The sequence below is a fragment of the Thermobia domestica genome, chromosome 5, assembly GCF_964235325.1.
Source record: "Thermobia domestica chromosome 5, izTheDome1.hap1.1, whole genome shotgun sequence".
Lineage (NCBI taxonomy): Eukaryota > Metazoa > Arthropoda > Insecta > Zygentoma > Lepismatidae > Thermobia > Thermobia domestica.
Genome location: NC_137458.1, coordinates 182,429,103 through 182,448,979, shown reverse-complemented (window position 1 = coordinate 182,448,979; position 19,877 = coordinate 182,429,103). Strand labels below are relative to the sequence as shown.

General features: G+C 35.6%; 2 protein-coding genes across 2 annotated transcripts in view; both read left to right on the top strand.

Annotated features, from left to right (window-relative positions):
* LOC145684741 (uncharacterized) overlaps positions 1–18,832 on the top strand; it is a 28,873-nt gene extending 10,041 nt beyond the window's left edge. Inside the window, exon 3 of the mRNA XM_081757119.1 lies at positions 14,103–18,832. Coding sequence (XP_081613245.1) covers positions 15,291–18,095 — 2,805 coding nt within the window. The 5' untranslated portion in view covers positions 14,103–15,290 and the 3' untranslated portion in view covers positions 18,096–18,832. The remainder of the gene's footprint in view (positions 1–14,102) is intronic.
* The window catches only part of LOC145686311 (tubulin beta chain-like), a 297,132-nt gene that overhangs the window by 157,190 nt on the left and 120,065 nt on the right, over positions 1–19,877 (top strand). The gene's annotated exons all lie outside the window — the stretch shown is intronic.

The following is a 19,877-nucleotide window of genomic DNA, read 5'->3' as shown; positions in this document are numbered from 1 at the left end:
AGAAGATGTCCCATAGAAATAACATTGAGAATATTTTTTAGTTCCCCATAAAACAACTCTACAGTTGGAAATTTGTATTTTTGACGCTTTACTTAGTTAACGCTAAGGAAAATGTACAAGCACATCGATTTTCAAGTATCTATTCCAAGTATCTAAAACATGAGATTATAGATCCCAAAAAGGGCTCATTTACATAACATGGGGGATTTCTTCATTCCCTTTTAGACCCCCTAAAATTTAAAAATATTCGTTTTTGGCAATTTTCCTGTGAGTTAGTCCCGAAAAGCTACAATCATGAAAAATTTCAACTTTCCACGTCAACTGGAAGTACCCCTCTATTTTATGTCAGTTCATGTAGTTTTGTTTATAGTTAGGATTAGGTTAGGATTTTTTGTTAAAGGCGGATACAAAACATCGGATACAAAACTAAATAACTTTGTTCCGACTTTAATTAGGTCATTTCTACCTCAAGAAACTGAAATAAATCTTTTCAGTTTTACGTCCCATTCATATACCGTGTATAATATATATGATGATGATGAGAATGAATACAATGGTGGAATGAAGAAAGTGGGAGGGAACGGGACAACCCAGGGAACACTCAAGAACACGATGTTTGTCCACCATAAAGCCTATTTGGCGCGAGATGGGATCAAACCAGAGTCCTCATGCACCAAAGATTTTATTTTATTCTATCTATACATATTTCTGGGCATTACTGGTATCTATGGCTATAAACCCGTAACATATTAGAGATCACATCTTTCGGCGAGCATAGTATCAGGGAAAGGAGGGAAGCGACCTGGGACCTGTACGTTAGGTGTCATCCCGGCATTTGCCTGGTGTGAATGAGGAAAATCCCACTCAGGATGGCTGGCCGGGAAAAGTTGTTACGTCTTTTCGATCGAGTGTCCCCACTGGAATCGAACCTCGGACCACTGCACCAAAGATTAGGATTTTATCACTTTCTAAAAGTTAACTGATTAATCGAACATTCCTCAGTAACTTTATTTCTGTAATTACCTCTATTGTACCTAATTTCACGCGACAGGGACACGAATACACGAATGTCGAAGACAGTTAAAATTTTACATATGCTTTCCCATCTGGAATCGAACCCAAGACTATGTGAACCATCACGCACTAGACTAGCAACTCGGGGTCCCATTTTCTCCACAAAAGTGTTCCATAGTCATAAATATGCTCACTTATGAAAAGAAAGTTTACCAACGAAAGGAATTTACTCCAGATAAAATCTACGACTTCCATCGAACTCTCAGATGACATCAAAGTGTCCCAATTCAATACAAAAGCTGTGAACTAAGCACCACCCATAACATTTCTTTCATTTGCGAAGATTTTGTTTGGCGATAAGATGACACAAATCCACCACCCGCTGGAATTACTCGCTCTCGCTATAGTGGTTGAAGGGACTGGGCGGTATGATCAGTCACATAAACTCTTGTTCTGCATTTGTAGTTTTACAACCCCTCATAGAGCTGGAAATGATTCATAAGGTCAAACAGGTTTCAAATGTTTCTTCGGATGTAGCAACAGCGGATGTATGGAGAACGAACACGGTTCGTCGCAACAGAGCTCAGTTCAATTCCCGGTAGGGACTCATGTAATTCGGAATGCACGTAATAAACTAATAGGATCTAATACTACTACTACTATTACTATTACTACTACTACTACTACTACTACTACTACTACTACTACTACTAATAATAATAATAATAATTTGGTTTTACTATATACCTGTATTCCTAATTCTAATTTCCAATCTATCCAACACCTATTGGAGGCCGCGTTGGCTCAATGGTAGAGAGCTCACCTGTGTTGCGTGGGGTCTCTGACTCGATCCCAGATCTCATCAAGTGAGCTTTGTGTTCGACAGGCACTATGTGCGTGGACTGTCTATGAATTATGTTTGCTCCTACTTCCTGCATTCCAGTATTTCTTTTGTTATCATTCCCATCTGCCTTTTCTTTGCATAGGAGCATGAAGGTGGAACGTTAAACTCGAAGTGAATATTTGTACTTCACGTGTTTTTTTGCTTTTAGTTTTAGTTTTTAGATACATGTGGGAAAAGAACTGACCACTATATCAACGCTCTGTGGACCTTTCCTCTTTCCTAGTCGTTAGAAAGTGTGCCTCGTATGAAGAATAAAACTTCCTGTGAAAAAATAACTGGAACGCAAATTACGGTGGTTCATATCGTATCTGAAATTTTAGGTCCAAGTGTAATACTGTATAATCTCTGTACACGGTACTGAAAAGATACGCTAAAGTTCAACTAGCAACAATCTCTCATCTACGGTGATAGTGACTCCACCAAACGACTTTAAGAGAGCCCACCTCAGAGCAACCTAGAGGCGGATCTAAAAGGCAAAAACTGGGGAGGGGAGGCAGCGAGAACCCAGCTTATGACATGTATATCATGAGCTTATTATAAACTTTCAAAAATATATAAACAATAAACAATAGCTTGATAATTTTTGCTTGATTATTTTTTCAAAAACTGGGGCTAGGCTCCCGGCCCCGGGATAGATCCGCCACTGGAGCAACATACTCAGACAGGAAATATTATCTATATTTACTTAAAAATGTGTTTAAAAATTTGCTCTGAATATCCAACCCAATAGGATAAAACACCCTCTATAGCCTAAATACAGACACATAAAAGTCAAACTCTACAGGCTGTTCTGTTCAGATGGATATTAAATATTTGCCATCACGTTCAATGCTAACATCACGCTCACAATTTACAACAAAGTGCGAGAAATGTTTTGTTTCGATTCTCGTCTCGAGAAGATTGATACCTATTTTTTAAGTTCGAGACGAGATGAGAAACATAATTAATCTCGAGGGGAACTCGAATTCACCCACGTCCTACATCTCAAACACTACTTTATTGTTACATGATTCATAGCATAAAACTAAAAATTGGTAAAGTGATTGCACGAACACCATGAAGATCATTTATCAATGTTTAAAGATGCACAAGTCTTATATAACTAACTAACTATAACAAAAGGATAGTATTGAGATTATTTCAGGTTACATGAAGTGGGACACATGTCTGCAATCAGGGACAGCGCTCCACTGTTTCTCTGGGTGGGCCAGATGTAGGCCATAGAACAGTAGTGATAACCTAGCTTGTTTCGACGATTAACTAACTAACTCTATGGCCTATGGAACCCGGAGGTTCAAAACCGCATTCACAAAAGCTCTCCACTGACTTTTATCCTTAGCCAATTGGATTCAATTTCTACTTTGTATTCCTGTCTCTGCGAAATCCATCTTAATATTGTCCTCCCATCTGCGCCTAGGTCTTCCTAATGGTCGTTTTCCGATTGGTCTTTGAGACAAGACTTTGAAAACGTTTCTACTTTCTTCCATTCTAGCTACATAACCTGCCCACCTAAGCCTCCTAGACTTGATGACCCTAACAATGCTGGGTAAACCGTATAAATTATGTAGTTCCTCGTTATGAAGTTTTCGCCATTCCCCATTCCCGTTCCTCTTGGGTCCGAATATTCGTCTCAGGATCTTGTTCTCAAATACTTTCAGTCTATGTTCTTCCCTCAGAGTAAGCGACCATGTTTCGCAACCATACAGAACAGCGGGCACGATTATCGTTTTATATATTTTAACCTTCAAATTCCTCGACAGAATTCGCGACGACAAGAGATTTTGAACTGAATAGTAACACGAATTCCCTGATGCTTTTAGTCGACATTTAATTTCTTCGTGAATATGATTTTCGTCTGTTGATATTGATCCTAGATATTTGAAAGTATCCACTTTATCAAAAAGTATTATTTAATATTTTAAGGTATTCATAATTTGCTGTACATATACATTCATAGGTCATATAATATACTTTAATAATAAATATGGCTTAAATGTTGTTACCTAGATACATGTACTCTTCCTGAACGTGAACCTCTCTGACATGGAAAGATTCTGATAACTTCTAGATGAAATTAAGAAAGAAAATCAGGCCATAGAATTTAGTTGAGTTTGATATACGAGATGGAACCTACTTATTAACATGGAATCCGAACCACATGAACTCCCGCCGGGAATCTAACCCTGATTTCCCACGCGAAAGGTGCGTACGCTAACCGAATGAGCTTGATAAAGTTTATGTATAAGTTTACGTGAACGAGAAAAGTTTATCTAGAATCGAGACTAGATGAGAAAAAATGTTTGAGAGTCGAGACAATACGACACTTTCACCAGACAAGACGAGAAAATCGTGCCAATACTACTAATTTTATACTTACCTAATTAATCCGCCATTACACTTACTCGACCTCACATGCATTGTCATAATATCATTTCGACATTACGCTTACTTAGCGTCATGATTACAATATAACTAGAAAATCACACTCACAACACCCTTTCGAGCGACTTTACACTTACTCATCCTTACACTCACATCAATTCGACAATCGACATAACGCTTACAACACCTTTTCGACCACACGATCACTTAACTTCATACTCACAACATTAACATCTATCACATTCGACCTCACACTTAGAACATCCTTTCGACATTACTCACACGACTTTATACTTACATCATGATCTTGACATCACGCTCAATAAACTCACGATCAGTTCGTGAGGTTGAGGTCACGTGCGCTTGGTATCAACGCTATTTGTATTATTAGATGACATATTTACGAATAGACAATATGTTTGTTAATTGATGGTGCTCATAAATGAGACGAGACAAAATATTTTCTTGTCTTCTCTTCTCGTCTCGAGATCCATTATAGAACTGTTGTCTAGTCTCGATTTTCGGATTTTTTTCTCGTCTGGTCTCGATTTTTCTTCTCTCGTTTTGTAATTTATGTAGAAAATGTATGCTCTGTTGGTTTCTTAATTTAATAAAGAATTGATCAATAGCCTTTCGCTGCGCAAGAACTCCTCAAGAGTAAAATGTAACAACATTTAAATATGTTTATTATTACAGTATATTGTATACTGACTTGCATATCTTCAAACATTTATTAATGCTCTTCATTTTGTTCGTATAATCACCTCATAAACTTATAGTTTCTATACTACGAATCATGTAACAATGAACATTGTTTGAGACCTAAAACTTGGACGAACTATTATAGCCCACGAAACTACAGAAAATTTACGACTCGTCTCAAATTTGAAAATCTATTCCACTAAGTCACTTCATAATCATTCACTTTCATTAATAATGTTTTACTGTACAGGCTACACGGCATAACAGTGAGTTGTAAACAGATATATTTCATTTTTCACTTACAATTGATTAAATACATGTTTTGTTTCCTTTTTTCCTACAACTTTTAAGCTAGGGATGGGCACGAGCGAGTTCGAGCGAGTTTTCTTTGAAACTCGACTCGACTCGAAACAGACATCTTTTACCTCGACTCAAGAACTCGGCTCGAAAAATTTCCTTCAACTCGACTCGAATTTTGCTCGAGTTTCGAGTCGAGTCGAGCCAAATCCTGTATGTAGTTTCAAGTACTCTCTTGAATTATTCCATCTAGACAATATAATTATTATCAATGTTACTACTTCTACTACAATTATTATTATTATTATTATTATTAGAACACCGTGTATAAACATGAAAGATAGGCAGTTTGTATCTGAATACGAAGAACTAGTTGACTGCAACCTAGGTAGTCGTGAAGTCTAGGAGGCAAGAACGTTGTTCATGAGGTTGGAATTTGAATCCCGGGGGAGCAAGTATTGGGGCTCGAGCCAAAATTTGTTAAAACTTATAGGGCGCCGGCCAAACATGTTCAAAACTACTCGGCCCGGGTTTGTCAACGGCTCGAACGGCTAGGCTCATAGCTCATTCGCTATGGAGCCGAACCGAGAAGTAGGGATGCGCACGAGTCGAGACATGTCTCGAATTTCGACTCGAATTCGAGTCGAGACAAACTTCTTTTTCGACTCGAAATTCTCAGTCGAGACACGAGTCGAGTCGAGACTACTCGTAAAAATCTTGATTCGACTCGAATGTCTCGAAAATCTTTGCTTATTTTTAAAATTATTTCGAAGTAACTAATCACACAGAAACAGGTATTTTCCTTGAAACCAATACCATACCAGCATTTATTATTATTACTTCGAAAAGGTACAGGTATTTTTAAAGTTAATAGTTAACCTTTCGCCAGCGGGCTTTAATTTTCTTCTCATTTCAGTTAATTAAAACTAATAATTATATGTCATAATATCTGATAGACTTTAAATATGCTAACAACACTTAAGTAACTATCCAGATATCTAATGTGTATAAAACTGTTGCGCTGAAGTGAACTTCGTAAATTGTCTAAGTGAGCAATTGGCAGTCTATAATAATTTATTGGATTTAGTCAAATGCTATATCTGGAGCATTGGATTAATTCTGATAAATCATTATGATTTAAATCAAGATTTAAATCATTTGATTTTTTAAACAATCAAGTGATTATTAAAATCAAATTCCGAAATAAATTAATTTGAATTGAAAATAAGTAAAATCCCTTTTCTGTTCTGTTATTTAGTCAAATGCTATATCTGGAGCATTGGATTAATTCTGATAAATCATTATGATTTAAATCAAGATTTAAATCATTTGATTTTTTAAACAATCAAGTGATTATTAAAATCAAATTCCGAAATAAATTAATTTGAATTGAAAATAAGTAAAATCCCTTTTCTGTTCTGTTATTTCAATTATGGAGGATAATAATCATAATACGATGAGACTCAAATGTATGTACGGCACAGTATGAAAATGAGTGTTATGCAGAGAATGAATAGGGAAAATCCCATTTTGAACGGGTAACAAGGCAATCCTGCTTTCTTCTGTTCGTAACATAGGGTTTGTAAATCATAAACTATTCCAACGAGGAAATCACCATTCGAATTTAAGAAGAAAATTCTTTTATGTGCATGTCTGTTTGTTCCCAGATTTTATTTTATTTTATTTTATTTATTTATTTCTTTTTTTTTTTTAGATTTTATAACTTTAGGCTAAATTTATAGATTTTATATGTATTTCGTGCCGCAAGTTAGTTCTGATTTTTTTAAATATGCCCTACCAAATATCAATAACGTTTGGGAAAAAATGCAATGTTGATAAACGTTGTTGTACTTTTTCCGTAATGCTTAAGAAACTCTGTTTGGGATTGAAATAGGTTAACGATTGGGGATTAATTGAAAATTCAACTCCGGTACTTTCACTTAAATTGTATAATTAATATTTAATACTAATTCCTAATGTTTTTTTCTTCAGTTCGCGATTTGTAGTATAAGAGGAGAAAGATTTGGTTTAAATGAAAAAAACGATTTAAATAAAAAAAAAATTAACAAAATGATTTTTTCCACCCTGCATAATTTACACGCATTTAGCATCTAGCATTTTGATTCTCACTTCTGGAGAACAGAAAAAAAAATTAAATAGTTCAACGACCGTCGGGAATTATCCTTTTTAGTTGAATCGATAGTAGGAGTAATAAAACCAGTCAGTATTTACACTGTTGTATTGTCGAATTCACAGAAATGTTCAAAAATAAGCAAAACGTGATTCTACAAAAGACTGTTTACTACCTACCCATAGTTTTATTACTGTCAACTGAAATCTGAGTATGTGGTTATCTGGAATGTTTCTGTCCCTTTTCAATTTACAACTTGAGAAGGTAGGGGGTATGAACAGTTTAGGGGACAGCCAGTTAAAGAAATGCTTCAGGGCTATGTCGGAAGCGGCATGTTTTGTATATACTTCTTAAAATGTTATCCATTCATAAAATATAAATTCGCCCTTCCCTCTTTCCAATACAGAGAACCGACTCTTTTGCTGAAGAAAGATGTTCAGAGAAAAATGAAACAATCGTTTCAAGCACGAAGTTCTTTATCGTACACAATGAACGTAATTCTTTTAGTTTCTGAATATGTTTAGCTTACAGATTGTGACAAGTTTGAACCCTCCACGAAAATGCTAAAACCAATGACAAGTGCAAATATATATGACAAATCTGTGGGTGAATCAAATAATGCAGACAAATGGGAAGATGATTGAGCTCCTTCGTGGTTAAGCGGTTAGCGTACCCGCCTTTGGTGTAGGAGACCCGGATTCGATTCCCGGCGGGAGATCATATGGTTCGGATTTCAAGTTAATAAGTAGGTCCATGTCTCATATAATCTCGCTGCTGAACAGGATGTTAAACTCAAAATCAGCTCAGCTCAGCAAATGGGAAAATAAGTTCAGTTGATTTTGAGTTTAACGTCCCGTTCAGCAGCGAGACTATATGTGACGTTAATGGAAAAACGAAGAAGTTTTGTTTGAAGATAACATTGCTTGATGCAGCGCAGTCTACCACTTGTAAAATAGTCTTGAAGTGTTGATATTTGGTATGCGTGTGTGTGTGTGTATACACTTGTTTCTGAATATTTATATACATTCGTGTGTTATAATTGTTATATTAATATCCACTGGATTAGGTGAAAATATAAAACGGATTTGATGGCAGTCAAATTCATGTCATCTTGGTAAGCCATTAAAAAAATAGTAATATTAAATTAGATTATAGTTTAGTGTCCCTTTCAGGAGCAAAGTTGTATGAGACGTGAACCTACAGCTTAACGTGGAATTTGAACCATATGAGCCCCTACCGTGAATCAAACCGCGGACTCCCACGCCGAAGAAGCGTACGCTAACCACATAGCCACGGGGAGGCTCAATATTTAGTAATATCTATTAAATTGTAAAATTGCATTTGCATAATTTTCTCTAATATAATCTTCACAATGTAAAGTCTTGCTAGGCACATTATCTTGTTTAAAATCAGAAAGTCAATCTCTTGTGGTTCACTCTTGGGTTGGACTGTGGGATTATATAAATCCGAATTAGATACTTTTATTCTATTTTGTACAGTACATCCGTTCCTTCATAATCTCCGTGTTTAATAAGCAGGGGCGTAAATAAGGGCCCCGCAGACCCCACATTGCGGGGGGCGGGCTCAAGCCATCAGGGACCCCAAATCATGAAGTGGGACGTAGAGAAGGGGCCCCACTCCACGCTGTTTGCTGGGAGGCCCCCAAGCCTTTAGTTACGCCACTGTTAATAAGAATAGTTACGAATATAAATTTAAGTCACATTCAAATGTATCAAACTCTTCGATTAACCTGGGGATGGTTAAGAAATTAAGTGCGTCTGGAGGTAGACTATTTCGCAATTCAGTGGATATATTGTGAATGTATTAAAAGTCTACTGTTGCACCCATCAAATTTAAATTTTGAAAAAAATATTCTCTGTGAATACTAAACAGGATATTTTTTAAAAAAATCAATTGTTAATTTAGGCTGCTAATAAGGCAGGTTTTGTGAGAAAGGAATTCTCCAGGAAATAATTCCTCAGTTCGTTATATAACGAACTGAGGAATTATTTCCTGGAGAATATATATAGTGCTATTTATTAATTTATTTTATTATCTTTGTGACACAGCGTCATATTACCTTTGTACATGAATACTATACTTGCAAGATTTCTCCTTGCGAGACGCCACAAAGCTAACTGAAAAAACATCCTGACCAAATGGACTCTCTCTTTGTGTGTGTATGTTTGAAGAAAGAACAGTCAATGCGTAGTTTTTCTGACCCTAATTGTTCAATTTGTCTCTGTGGTAAAACTCTTATTTCGCTAAACTTGACCAATAATATAATAAAATATAAATATAATAAAAGCAGTAAATTCTAAAGTACCCTGTAGCATCTGCCCGAAATTAAATGCGTAGATCTAGATTATTATTTCCAATTAGAAGTCATTTTCGCTTCTAGGTTACTAGTGACTGAATTATTCTTCTTTGTATCTTCGTAGTCGAGAAAATAATAATAATAATAATAATAATAATAATAATAATAATAATAATAATAATAATAAATTCATAGAAGAAATCCAATAAATACGAAAGTAATTCACAATTTCCTTCATAATGAATGCAATTGTCAAGTACTTTCGTATTTATTGGACTTCCTTTATGAATATATAATTACTCATTATAGTGCATAAAATGCCCTACAAAATTTACAAATTTGCGTAAAAATTGAAATTTGTATCGCAATTTGCTACGTAATATGTAAATTCTTTAAAAAAAACGCTTATATGTACGGCATGTAAAGGTTTAATAATATATAAAACCTTGAACAGCGTTTTCTCGAGACGAGTCGAAACAGTTTTAAATCTCGACTCGTCTCGTGCGCATCCCTACCGACAACTGAGCCGAGACAACAGCTCATCCGAATTAAGCCGGCTCGAGCCGATGGCTCATCCCAATCGAGTCGGCTTGAGCCGGTGGCTCACCAGAGCGGAACCGAACCAAGTTGATGGCTTACCCTAACCGAGCCCACTGGAGCCATTGGCTTAGTTGAACTGAGTCGAGCTGAGCCGATGGACTCATTTCAACCGAGCCCAACGAACTGAAGGCTCACCTGAGCAGAGTCAAACAGAGTCAATGGCTCATCTCAACCGAGCCGGCTTCAGCTACCTGCTTATTTGAGTCAAGTCGATGGCTCATCGCAACGAACCAGCTCAAGCCGTCCGTTAAGTTAAGCCGAGCCGATGTCTTATCCCAACGAGCCGGCTCGAGCTGTTCACTCAGTTGAACCCAGTTGAGCCGGTTAACATCACTTCCCGGAGTGGGCTTCTGCTTGGTCTTAAAACTTAGACCGTGCAGGTCTGAGCCTTGATGGTGAGAAGTACAGTATATACTTATATTGATGCTTACCATATTTGAAGCTGTCTCGTTATAAATATCTGTTGTCGTCTCGAAACGAGACGAGATACGAGCAGTGTCCCATCTCGTGAGCAGCACTAAAAATATTCCACATTACTGCTTACAAATCTCATGGCTTTGCTTCCTAGTCTAATGAGGTAATGGTTTCTAAACGAGCTAAAACGAGCTGAACCAGCGGGCCATTTATCAAACTCAACTCGACTCGAAACTCGATCTCAAAACAGCGACTCGGCTCGGAACTCGACTCGAGAAAATTACCTTTGGCTCGACTCGTGCCCATCCCTATTTTAAGCGTTTAAAATGCAAACACGCACAATATATATATATAATATTCTGAAACTTATTATCCTATATCTTTTGTAATAAACAAATTGTATTTAAAACCAATTGTAAAAACCCGAACAAGGCAATCTCACAATTATTTTATAGTCAGCAATAATTAATTTCCAGATACTCAATAATTGTCTTGATATTCTTCACGCAAATATTCTCCGTTATCCGTAAGTTAGATATAATTCATTATCGGGACATAATTCGTTATTTGACATCCGAATATTATCCGTTATCCGAATATTATATATCATCTGGACATTATCCTTTATCCGGATATTATTTTTTATCCATTATCCGAATATTATCTGTCATCCGAATATTATCCGTAATTCGGATATTATCCGTTATCCTTCATCCGGATATTATCCGTTATCCTTCATCCGGATATTATCCGTTATCCGGATATTATCCGTTATCCGGATATTATCCGCCATCCGGATATTATCCGTTATCCGGATATTATCCGTCATCCGGATATTATCCGTTATCCGGATATTATCCGCCATCCGGATATTATCCGTTATCCGTTATCCGGATATTATCCGTCATCCGGATATTATCCGTTATCCGTCATCCGGATATTATCCGTTATCCGCATATTATCCGTCATCCGGATATTATCCGTTATCCGTCATCCGGATATTATCCGTTATCCGGATATTATCCGATATCCGTCATCCGGATATTATCCGTTATCCGGATATTATCCGTTATCCGGATTATCCGTTTCCTCAAAAACGGATACCGGATAATTTCTTATCCGGATATCCGTTATCCGGATATTTTGGCCATCCCTAATACAAATATTAATTTTCACGGAATATAAAGTAGTAGTAGAAAAAAAATATCGTTAATTATTACTTAATGTATAAAACTATCGTTAGTAGTCACCAATAACATTTTAGAAATAAAGTTACGCTTACATTAAAATTATATCAAACTGATTTGTTTGTTTCATAATTTTGTTCACTGATAAATTTCTTTTGTTAATGATTCTTTTTTTTAATTTTTTCGTTTTCATCACTGCTTTTGTATTGTATCTTTACTTTGGAAACTCTAACTTTGTTGGGAGCATGTTAATTATTTATTCTTTCGTGTTATTTATTATAACACTCGTAAAAGAATATTTGGAAACGTTAAAGGTAGTAAGCTGATAAATTATTTACTTCTATGATTTGTTATTTAGCTTTAAACTAGCGTAACCCTTTTCTTCTAACCTATTTCTTTTTGTATTTCTTTCTTTCATTATTTCGTTTAAATTTCTTCCTTTTTTATGTTTTCCTTACTATGTTATGCTATTTCCTTTTTTGTTCTATTATTTATGTTTGCTACTGAATCTTTTCCTTCCTTAAAATATTTCTTTTGTCTTATTATGTTCAATTTCTCTGTTGTAAACTAAGCTAACCTAACCTTTCTTTTATTGTATTTATTATTTTGTTTTCCATTTGATATTTTCTTACTATGATATTTTCTTGCTTTTTTCTATTATTTGTGTTTGCTACTAAATCTTTTTTCCTTTGTCTTATTTCTGTGTTAAATTTCTATTCTAAAGTAACGATACTAACCTAACCTTTATTTATTTATTTATTTATTATGTTGAATTTTTCTGATCTAAAACTAACGAGACTAAGCTAACCTTTTTTGTATTTTGCTTGCTATGCGATTTTAATTTATATGCTTATTGTAGAAGCTTTATGAACAACAGGGTTGGGAGAATATTAGGAAACTTGTTCTTAAAAGTTGTGAACTGTTACATAATTTGTTCTAATCTTCCCTCCTTTTATATTTTTCTAGTATATTATTTTTCTTTGATAAGTTTTTCTTCTGTATGTTGTATTTGAATCATTAATGTTTTTCTTGTTATTTAATTTCTTGGTTTATGTTGTTATACTTTTGTTGTTATGTGTTCGAAAATTTATTTCGGGAAATTAGTGTGTGATTATCGTTTTTCTACAAGATTACAAACTAAATCATCTGAGTACAAGACTTAAACTAAATGCATTTGGGTACGAGATTACATATTGAAAAGTATAAATCGAACGCAGCAAGCTGCGCCGCGCACTATACAAGTAATAGTGCTAAACTGAAGACGTTCCTTGTTGTACACTACTTGTTGATATTGCAAACTTACATTAGTTAATTAAAAGTTACGAAAATTCACATTTATAGTTATTGGGAAGTATTGTAGCATTTACCGATAAACTTTAATTCCATTGTCGGTGTGCTGAAAAATTTACGAAGCTTTGTTATTTTCAATAAGTTTATTTTCGGGAAACTTCGGCAATTTTTGTAAAACTTCGGGAAGGTTCGTTAATTTTCGGAACCATTCGTGTAGTATTTACAATATTTTCGTGTATATAAGACAGGTAAAATTGAGCGGACAGTTAGTAGTGAAGAATCATTGAAAACGTGAAGACGTTTCTGGTTTACACTGCGTGGTGCAATTAGCCTGAAGAAAATTTTATTACGGCAAATTGTAAATTGCTGCTAGCGGAAACTAGTGAAGGATTTACCGATAAACTTAGAAGTATATCTTCGGTAAACTGAAAAAAGTTACGGGAAGTTATATTATTATAGTTAACGGTAAATATTAGTGCAATTAGCGATAACCTTTTAAGTGTATTTTCGGTAAAGTAAGAACTAAATCTTTTGTGAACTGAAACAAGTTACGGAAAGTTTTATTATAGTTACCAACAAGTACTGGTGAAATTGTTAATAAAGCTAAAACTGAATTTTCGGTAAATCTTGTGAATTAAACGAAGTTGTATTACAGTGAAATAGTAAAGTATTATGCGCATGTTTGGTAAACTAACACGTAACATTGTGATTTATAGTTATCGTCAGCTGTGAAAGGATCCTTAAAACTGAATCTTTGCTGAATTTGTGGTTTACAATTATCGTTGTGCGGTCAGTAAAAAATACTGTGAATTTAACTTGAACATATATTAATAAAATATACACCAATATAATATTTGATTACAGATGGCTTGTACAAGTGCAAACGACCTAAGTGAACTATTAATCATGGCAGAACGCTTCGGATATGAGGCAGCCGAAGTTGTTTATTACACGTGGAAGATGATAGTACAAAAATTTCATAGCAACGGGGTGCGTGTACGTAGTCCTGAATATGAGCGTTTTTAGCAGGCGCTATTTAGGCATTATGGAGCTGTTCAGGAAATTATTTTGGCAACCTGTGAATCCGCTGCTGATATTTCTGATTTATATCAGTGCGGATATTTTCGTGAGGATAGTATAAAAAATCAAGCTTGTGAAAAGTTCAACCAGCTGCTATTAGCAGGTAAAACTGATGGTTTACTTGGTGATGCCGCTGCTGAGCTATTAGGTAATCCTGTAAACTTACAGGGCCAAGCACTGCAAGATCTGGGGAACCTATGAACTTAACTGGATTTGGTTCTGTGAAATTTGAGGAAGTACCTAAGACAATGGATGGTATGGGTGCACAACAATTTGAAGTAGTAAAGAGTACATCCCGCACATATGCTTACTTTGGGCTAAAGGGGACAGAACTAACCATTAAGTGTATGGGTTCAAATGGAATCGAAAATCCAGAAAAATATATACGTGATCTGTTTGATTTTGTAATGACCCATACATTAAAGGATGTTGACAACAACACCTTTGTAGGAATAACTATCGAGAGCACTGCCTCGAAGTTAAACAAACCAATTTATCTGTCATGGCGCAGAAAATCGGAATTGAACCCTGAGGTCCTCTTTTCCGTAGTGGAAAATATCCTCAACAGTAATGAGGAGTTCCTAATCGGAAGTAACGTCACATTTAAGGTGCATACTGTGTATCTCCGAAAGGGAAGAGGTAAAAGACGTGAACGAACCATTAAGAAATATCTTCCATTGGGTAACTTCTTGGAAGATAAGTTACTTCCTATGGGAAAGGATGTGTACTGCCTCCCAAAGAGTGTAATTCTTGGGATGGCAAGGGCCGAACAACGATATGTTCAAGTGTATGATTTGAAGAACAATCCGAAACGATTGTTGAAACAGGCAAGGAAACTAGCTATAAAACTAGGAATAAACGCTGCAGATCAAAATGGATGTACTTTGAACGACGTGAAAAAAATACAGAACCACCTCGCACCTAAGTACCAGATCGTTGTATACGAAAGAAATCAAATGACACGAGAATTTTATGATATATCCGGGGATTAAGGGTGGTAAGCAAATATATTTGCTATACGAAGATAATCACTACCAACTGATAACTAGTGTCCGTAAACTTCTGGGAACCGACGGGTTTTGTAATCATTGCTTGCAGGGGTACAATGAGTCTGGTATTTTTCATAAGTCTGAGTTTAAGTGCACATATTGTGAAAAGTACCACGAATTATCGTCCTCTGATATGCAACGAAAATGCGATGATTGCCATAGATTGTTTCCGACAAATGAGTGCTTTGACAATCACAAAGATGTCACCGGACGAGGCAAGAGTGTATGTGATGTGGTTAGGGTGTGTGATGAATGTGGTGTTATGTTTGATTTGAGACGCCGTCGTAATTCTATGCATAAATGCGGGGAACGTTTGTGTAAATCATGCTATAAGCATGTTGAACGTGACCACGTATGTTATGTGCAAAAACATCAACTTACCCGGGTAGAAAAGTATTTGTACATAATTTTTGATGTAGAGACTATGCTTCTAGATACGAATACTGAGAATGAACAGGAGCATGTAGTAAATCTTGTTTGCGCACAAATGATTTGCTACAAGTGTAAGGGAAGCAGTTTAAACATACCATGTTTTGAATGTGGAGATGAAAATGGAAAACGCGAGTTTTCTTTTAAGAACATCAATGAGTTTATTAGCTTTGTGTTAATATCTCGTCCGAAGTTCGAACGTACAGTTGTATTGAGCCATAACGGATCACGCTATGATATTCATTTCTGTCTTAAAAATCTCATTGAAACCCAACATCTTACACCATCAATGACAATGACGGGGCACAAAATTACCGAGTTGCGGGTCGGTAATCATTTAATTTTCCGTGATTCATTTCTTTACATGGGAGTTAAATTATCAAAACTCCCGAAATCATTAGGTCTTTCTGCAAATTTACGAAAGGGAAATTTCCCATACTTGTTCAATACACCAAGCAATCAAAATTATGTAGGCAAAATTCCGGACAATAAGTATTTTGATCCTGAAAGTCGTGCTCCGGAAGAACAACAACAATTAATCGCCTGGCACCAAGAACGTGCTGCAAGTGGCGAGCAGTATGACCTGCAAAAAGAGATGTTGGAGTATTGCCGCAATGATGTGAGAATTTTAGCAGAAGCGGTTATCAAGTTTTCGGATATGGTAGAGGAGAAAACTGGCGGAATCCAGTGTTTCATTTCATCCGGAACCATAGCCAGTCTTGCTATGCTTACATACTGCACTTTGTATTTACCCAAAGAGTCAATTGCAATTATTCCACCTCTTGGATTTGACTACCGCGATCGGCAAAGTGTAAAAGCTTTGCAATGGTTGCGGTATATGAGCGAAACAAGAGGTACTGAAATTCAACATTCAGGAAATGGAGGCGAAAGACGATTTGGAAAATACAAGGTGGATGGGTATGAGCCATCTAGTAATACTGTTTATGAATTCCATGGGTGTTTTTTCCATGGGTGTTTGACCTGTTATCCTGATATGTGCCATGAACAGCTTGACGCGTCGTCACCCCATCGTACAACCATGCAGCAAAGGTACGAAGCGACCGTTATTAAATCCCAATATTTAAAAGAACATAATCTCAATGTTGTTGAGAAATGGGAATTTCAGTGGGATGACCAGGTGAAGTCCGACAAGTCCATTCAAGAGTTTATTAAAACTCGGTGTATTGATCTTGTCGATCATTTGGTTCCCAAGCACGGATTTAATGGCGGCCGAACTGAATGCTTTAATGCCTTGTATAAGTGTACTGATGAGGAGTATATTCAGTATCTAGATGTCACTAGCCTCTACCCCTGGGTAATGGCTCGTAAACCGTTGCCAGTGGGTGCGCCAAAAATTCATAGGGGTCCGGACTTTCCAAAAATGGAAAGTATTCATGGTATGGTTAAATGTACCGTTTTGCCTCCAAGTGAATTATTCTTTCCGATCCTGCCATATGTTGCACATGGCCGATTACTTTTTGGCTTATGTCGCACATGTATGGAAGAAGAAAGTGTTACCGAATGTTTGCATGGTGAAAATGATCGTGCTATTACTGGCACATTCTGCACTCCAGAATTGCATAGAGCACTTCAAAACGGATATAAGATACTCAAAATAAAGGAAGTTTGGGAATTTAACCTGGTTGGTGGCGAGGAAGAAAAATCGAATAGTCTGTTTAAAGACTATGTGAATTCTTTCCTTCAAATGAAGCAGGAGGCTTCAGGTTTTCCTGCATCATGTCAAAGCGAAGGAGACAAACAAAAATACATGGAAGAGTATCATGCCCATGAAGGCATACAATTAAAGTACAATAATATTAGAACGAACCCGGGTCTGAGGTATATTGCTAAAATATTCCTCAATTCACTTTATGGAAAATGGGGACAGAGAACCGATCTTCCACAATCAAAAGTCGTTGACACTCCGGAAAGACTTTTGACGTACCTGCTCTCACCGCAATACGAGGTACAAACAGTAACACCCATTGGTCAACGCCATCTCCTAATCACTTACAAAGACATTGAAAGCGAAAATAAACCATGGAAGTTTTCAAATGCCGTGCTTGCTTCGTTCATCACGTCATGGGCAAGACTTCGTCTTTATGACCTATTGACTGCGGCAGGACCAGACCATGTTCTTTATTGTGACACAGACAGCAATATGTTTGTGCAGCGACGAAATACAGAATCCAATCTTACAACCGGATCCTACCTGGGAGAACTAACTAATGAAGTACCAAAAGGGTGGGAAATCGATATGTTTATTGGATTAGGGCTAAAAATTATGCGTATAGAATGAAAGAAATTGGGTCGGGAAAATTTGATTATGTATATAAAATTAGGGGAATCACTTTAGACAGTAGAACGCGAAAGGAAATTAATTTTGAGCATTTTTACAAATTAATTCAAAACAAAATTCAGAAAAAAGAGTTAAAGTTTCCAGGGAGGATTGTACGTAAGGCTGGGTTTTCTATTGTCTCTAAAACACAAGTAAAAACACATCGTAAGGTTAATAATAAACGACAAAGACTAAACCCTGACAGAGAAACAGATTATCGTAGTATTCCATACGGTTATCGAAGACAAAGCCTTGTTCTATCATAAGTGCATGAATGAAAACAAGAGTGAGTGTGTTGTAAATATGTAAATAGTATTGTAAATATTGTATATATATTAATTGTATGAATGAAAGGAGATGACTATGGCAATTCCGCAAAACATTGCTATACTGCCTCGGATATTGCATATAACTATTCACATCATTGATTTGTTTCTTGCATTCACAAGTACTGGATATTATATTATCCTCATACCTCATACTGCATTGTGTTTAATACCATCGTACACGCATCATCATGCAATGTAAATATGTAAATATTTTATATATGTAAATATTCCAAGTGTAGTAAATATGGAAATATTGTAAATATTCTTTTTAATATTGTAAATATGTAAATATGTAAATATACGAATAAAAAAGCAACAATTATTGGAAAATGTAAATATATAAATAAAAACAACGATTATTCAAAAATATAAAATTATAACTATCACAATTGTAAATATATAACTATATGAATGAAAACGACAATTATTCATTTTTCTATTTAAATATTTATTTAAACCAAAAACAAACCAATAAAAAATAAATTTCGATATTATGTTTTATTCCTATACCTATATACATCCAATATCAATAAGTATGTGTATTCTATATAAGATAAAGGAAGGATACATATACTGCGTCATATCAAATATCATACAATTAAATTTATTTACATGCTTTAATAATGCTTTATGTGACGCTCTTACTTTTTTAAAAATGTGTGTTATGCCTATGTATATTCATTAAACACTAAACAAGTATGTGTATTCAATATAAGATAAAGAAAAAATGCATATATTTATTTATGGACAATAATAATTCTTAATACGGTATGCTTATATATTTCCCTACAATAACTATTCCGAAATCGTAAGTCCACTTCGTGGACGGTCGGTGTGGTTCGTGTGTCATCGGCGTGCTTCGCCAAACAACCACAGCGGTAAGTAAATATATTTTATTTATTTATTCAATAATTTTAATTGGTACAATAACTTAAATTCATAATTACAAATTAGTTTCATTCTGCGGTACATTATGTATATGTAAATCATAAAAAAAAACGTAATTAGGGATTCATCTCATTGTGCGAAACATTATGTCGTACGTAAATAACAATTACATATGTAAGTCATATAAAAACTAATTCATATTATCATTAACACCCCATACTCTTTTATCAGTTCAATTACATATATCGTACTCGTTCATGACTCCAATTGCAAAATACTCATTGCGCTATTAGCGTAATTAGACTCTCATTGAAAATACTCATTACTTCAATTACCAAAAAACTTCGATTTTTACGGGTTACCTACTGCGCTCGATAGTGCATCAGGTAGAAACAGTAATAGAATCGTAGCCATAATTTACATGTGTTTATTAACATTTCTTCGGGAAACTCATCCTATAACTCGGGTGACCAGTTTCGAATTAAGATCTACTTGATTTATTACAAGGACAGAGCGCATATTAACC